This window comes from Cebus imitator, unplaced genomic scaffold (assembly GCF_001604975.1).
Source record: "Cebus imitator isolate Cc_AM_T3 unplaced genomic scaffold, Cebus_imitator-1.0 Scaffold71, whole genome shotgun sequence".
NCBI lineage: Eukaryota > Metazoa > Chordata > Mammalia > Primates > Cebidae > Cebus > Cebus imitator.
The window spans coordinates 3,789,623-3,795,076 of NW_016107386.1; the positions used below are offsets into that span (position 1 = coordinate 3,789,623).

General features: G+C 41.3%; 1 protein-coding gene across 3 annotated transcripts in view; it reads left to right on the forward strand.

The window, feature by feature from the left end:
* Positions 1-5,454, forward strand: part of PKD2L1 (polycystin 2 like 1, transient receptor potential cation channel) — a 45,560-nt gene that overhangs the window by 28,330 nt on the left and 11,776 nt on the right. For all 3 annotated transcript variants that reach the window (XM_037739531.1, XM_017531256.2, XM_017531257.2), the window contains exon 3: positions 4,730-4,857. In XM_037739531.1, the coding sequence (XP_037595459.1) occupies positions 4,730-4,857 (128 nt within the window). The remainder of the gene's footprint in view (positions 1-4,729; positions 4,858-5,454) is intronic.

The following is a 5,454-nucleotide window of genomic DNA, read 5'->3' on the forward strand; positions in this document are numbered from 1 at the left end:
AAAAAAAAAAAAAAAAAAAAAAAAAAAAGAAAAGAAAAAAAAATTATTCACTTGGTTCGGCATAGTAGCTCATGAATGTAATCCCAGCACTTTAGAAGGCTGAGAAGGGTGGATCATTTGCGATCAGGAGTTCAAGACCAGCCTGGCCATCATGGTAAAACTCTGTTTCTACTAAAAATACAAAAATTAACCAGGTGTGGTGGTGTGTGCCTGTAATCCTAGCTACTTGGGAGGTTGAGACAGGGGACTCGCTTGAACCCTGCAGGCAGAGGTTGCAGTGAGCCAAGATCACCCTACTGCACTCCAGCCTGGGTAACAGAGTGAGACTCCATCTCAAAAAAAAAAAAGAAAAGAAAAGAAGAAAAGAAAATGATTCACTTATTTCATTTCTACCCTTTGTTATAGTATTATAGTTATTTTTTATTTTTCCATTGTTGGTTCAGCCCAATAAACACTTATTGGGAACCTACTCAACTACCTGTTGAGCAGCCTAAAAGGTATTATATTCCCAGTTTTACAGATGAGAAATCTGAGACTCAGAGCCCAAGTCTATACTGTAAGTGGCAGAGCTGGGATTTGAACCTAGATTTGTCTGGCTCCAGTGTTCATGCTCATTCTGCTACATCAAGTTCCTTCTGGGACATGTCTTCCTCAATAGAACTTTTTAAGGATAGAAACCATGACACTGCTGGTTGTGGTGGCTCACGCCTATAATTCCAGCACTTTGGGAGGCCAAATCAGGAGGACAACTTGAGCCCAGGAGTTCAAGACCAGACCTTGTCTCTACAAAAAATTAGAAGTAGTGGCATGTACTTGTGGTCCCAGCTACTCGGGAGGCTGAAATGGAGGGATCACTTGATCCCAAGAGGTTGAGGCTGCAGTGAGCCATGATCATGCCACTGCACTCCAGCCTGGGCAACACAGCAAGACCCTGTCTCAAAAAAAAAAAAAAAAAAAAAAAAAAAAAAAAAAAAAAAAAAAAAAAAAAAAAAAAAAAAAAGGAAAAGAAAATAAAATATCAAGATAAAAGAAACCATGGCACCTAGCAAGGTACTTTACACATTGTAGAATGTGAATAATGTTTGTTTAATGAATATAAAATGTGTTTTTAGAATACTTCAGTTTGGGTTTCATAAAATGGTGGGAAAGCGTCCCTCATCTCGTAGGATGGAGTACAAAATTGACAGATATAAGAATTAATGAGGGAGAAAGAGTGTTTGTATGGGGAGAGAGTGTTGAATAGATACTAAACCAAATTTAGATTCTAATTTAGAAAGTTTTTAAGGTTGCTTCTGGGTCTTTTTTGTACCTATGCACTTCAATTTAAAAAGTTACAAATAACGAATACTGAATTTCTGCATATCAATAGGCATTTTACCTGGTGAAGCCATTTTTCTCAGAAGAGAAAATACTTAAAAATTGTGTTGTATAAGGCTGGGCGCGGTGGCTCAAGCCTGTAATCCCAGCACTTTGGGAGGCCGAGGCGGGTGGATCACGAGGTCAAGAGATCGAGACCGTCCTGGTCAACATGGTGAAACCCCGTCTCTACTAAAAATACAAAACATTAGCTGGGCATGGTGGCGCGTGCCTGTAATCCCAGCTACTCAGGAGGCTGAGGCATGAGAATTGCCTGAACCCAGGAGGCGGAGGTTGTGGTGAGCCGAGATCAAGCCATTGCACTCCAGCCTGGGTAACATGAGTGAAACTCCGTCTCAAAAAAAAAAATTATGTTGTATAATAATCAGAGATATTATGCGTCCGTAAATGGTTGACAAGCCATTCAGAGCAACGTTAATTCTCTGAATTGGAAAAGAGAAAAAAGGAAAAGCTATAGCAATGAGCACCACCTAGTGGCTACTCAGATGATGTGACAATTTAGCCAACCTTCATTAGGAAAGGTTGAGCTTGCTAACAGTTGTAACTGTGCTGGGCTTTCAGCACACAGAAGTTTGATTTCTAGTGGGAACCCATTTTCCAGATCCAGAAAAATTGAGTCCAGATAACTAACGACAAGTAATCACAGATTTGAGTTAGAAGTAAGGCCATATCTTGGACTTAATAGTGTGGAATGGGGAAAAGTGAAGTAACAGTGTTTCCTTCTTTGCTGTTTCTACCCCCTGAAAAAGTAGAATGTTAGTGCCCAATTTGTGATCAATCCCCTTCCAGATGAGGAAGTGGGAGAAAATATGGCCCAAGATCTGAAAAGGAAAATTCTTGAAGGGAATTGCTCATAAAAAGCTGACAAATTCTATTTTTAAAATATTTGATGTAATTATGGACTTACAGAAAATGTGCAAGAAAAATACAAATAATTCCTGATACAATGCATACATTTCACTCAGATTTCCCACATATGAACATGTTACCATGTTTGCTTCTCCTTTCTCATTCTCTCTCTTTCCCCCACCGCCCCCCCCACACACACACGCTTGTTTGAGAGTAAATTATAGACATAATACCCTTTAAAAAATTTTTTTTTTATTTAGAGACAGAGAGAGAAACAGGAGAAGGAGAGAGAAAGAAACAGCTAACTCTCACGCTGAGTGAGAGAATCCAGAAAGATGGAATCCAGGAGAGGAAAGCAGCTTCTACACTGAGTGGAAAGGAATAGAGAAAGATGGAGTTTAGGAGGGGAAGACAGGCTTCCACAAGAGTGTGAAAGGGGACCCCAGGGGGCAAATCCAGGAGAGAGAAAGGTGGCTTCCACAAGAGTGTTTGTGGAAGGGGACCCAAACATGGAATCCCAATACCATTTGTTTCTAAATACTTTAATATGTATTTTCTAAAAACAAGGATATTCTCTTATCAAAGTCAAAATTATCAGCAATCCAGTACTATCATCTAATGGACAGATCTTATCATATTTTCACCAATTATTCCACTAACAGCCTTTATAGCAAAAGAAGAAAAAATTATGGTCCAGGATTAGCTTTCAATTTTTTTTTTAACTTTAGAATATTTACATCAAGTCAAATTTCTTTAGTCTCATTTAACCTGGAACAATTCTTTTTTTTTTTAGACAGAGTCTCAGTTTGTCACCCAGTGGTGTGATCTTGGCTCATTGCAACCTCTGCCTCCTGTGCTCAAGTGATCCTCCTGCCTCAGCCTCCCAAGTAGCTGGAACTACAGGCATGCAACACCATGCCCAGTTTACTTTAGTATTATTATTATTATTATTTGTAGAGATGGGGTTTGGCTTTATTGCCCAGGCTGCTCTTGAACTCCTGAGCTCAAGTGATCCGCCCACCTTTGTCACCCATAGTGCTAGGATTAGAGGTGTGAGCTATGGCACCCGGCCAAACCTGGAACAATTCCTTAGTTTTTCTTTGCCTTTTATTACCTGGCCAAAAAACCTGAGTAACAAAATAAATAAGTTATAACCCACAGGAAAAAAACCACCAAGAATCTATATGTGTCTGTGTGTGTGTGTGTGTGTGTGTGTGTGTGTGTGTGTGTGTTGTTCATGAATACATGAATTAGGAATAAGGGAAAGCTCTTCCTGAAGAGAATGTCAACTGATAAATGCAGAAGAAATTGTGGAATTAAAAAAAAATAATCATTTGACAATATTAGTAATAATCAGGCAAAAATCGTCAAGGGATGCTAAAACTAGCATTGATGTTAAGTGAAAGTTAAAGATTGATGAGTAACAATATGTACATAGTTGGAATGGGTCTTCCACAAAAATGCATATTAATTACAGAAAGAAAAACAGTAATTTTATAAGAAACTGGCAGACACCACCTTAACAAAAGATGAAAGTTAACATCGCCAGTAATGAGATGAACAGACAATATGTACCTCCTCATATCATGCACTGAGAAAGACACAGTATCCCTTCTATGATATTCCTCCCAAAAATGCATAACCTGAGTTTGAAAATGAGGAAACATTAGACTAACTTAAATTGAGGGACAATCTATAAAATAAATGGCTTATACTGTTCGAATCCTGCCTTGTAAACAGAAACTTAGAGCTCCCTACAGGCCTAGAGGCACATGGGACTAGATGCATATGTTAGGATGTGTGAGGGAGATTAAGTTCTTCAGGGTAAAGGCCAGTTTTTTATGTTTTTGTTTTTTAACTTCTACCCAATGTGCACAAAGAGAGGACCACAGGGTGATTGCCCCTAGGTCTTTTGTGATCTGGGAACACTGAGTCGCTCTCTCGAGAGATGACCGTGCCCATCAGATTGCACTAGACACACTAGCGCTGGAGGTGCTGTACCTACCTGCCACTCCCATGGCTACAGTAACTGACACCAGGGGCCATGAGACCACATCTCTATTGTAAGGTGTTTGGCCAAGGCCTTGAACTCCAGAGGGAGTACTCTAGAATTTGGGGGTACTTTCCAAAAGGCATCACTACCTTTTGAAAGAGAACAAAAGGAATTACTACCCAGTGAAGAAAGCAGAAATATCTTGGCTCTGGGGAGTAAAAACTGGGAAGTTAAGCTGGTTCAGGAAAAGAAAAGTGTATTACTGAGTAGAGTTCAGCCTTTCTGAGGTGAGTTGGAAGAAGACGAGGAGACATTGTAGCTACAACCCTTCCCTAATGCATTTCCTGGCTTCCTCATCCCACCATTAGGCTCCCAACCAAGTCTAAGGGATGGGTCCAGATTGGGGATGAGCTCCCCTCTTGGTAGCATCTCTGGCTCCAGAGCAATGGGCTTTCCTGTCTCCTCTGGGAGAACGGTGAGAAGGACATAGCCTCTTGGGTTGTTTTCTAGTGACCTATGGAATGACGAGCTCCAGTGCTTATTACTACACCAAAGTGATGTCTGAGCTCTTCTTACACACCGCATCAGACACTGGAGTCTCCTTTCAGGCCATCAGCAGCATGGCTGACTTCTGGGATGTGAGTATAAGATCTTTTCTGTCCCTCCCTCTCTTACTCAATTGCCTGAGGCCACGGGTCAGACAATGAATCAGACCTTGGGCTCAGAAATCAGATCAGTCAGGGATCAGACTGAGTTAAAGGGTCAGGCTGAATTAATGGGTTAGGCTAGAGTTCAGGTGGAGGTGGGTAAGGGATCAATATGGCGATCAGAGAATTAAACTAGGAATTAGACTAATATCGTCAGTCAGAGGTAAGGCTGAAATTCAAAACCAATTTTCAATAAAGAGTAGGGTAACTTCAGGTCAGACTCTGGTCCGAATCATTGGCCAACGGAGGAGTTTTAAAAAGCAGGCCAGGGCTGGGCATGGTGGCTCACACCTATAATCCCAGTACTTTGGGAGGCCAAGGTGGGCAGATCACCTGAGGTCTGGAGTTCAAGACCAGCCTGACCAACATGGAGAAACCCCATCCCTACTAAAAATACAAAATTAGCCGGGTGTGGTGGTACATGCCTGTAATTCCAGTTACCCAGGAGGCTGAGGCAGGAGACTTGCTTGAACCTGGGAGGCAGAGGTTGCAGTGAGCTGAGATCATGCCATTGCACTCCAGCCTGGG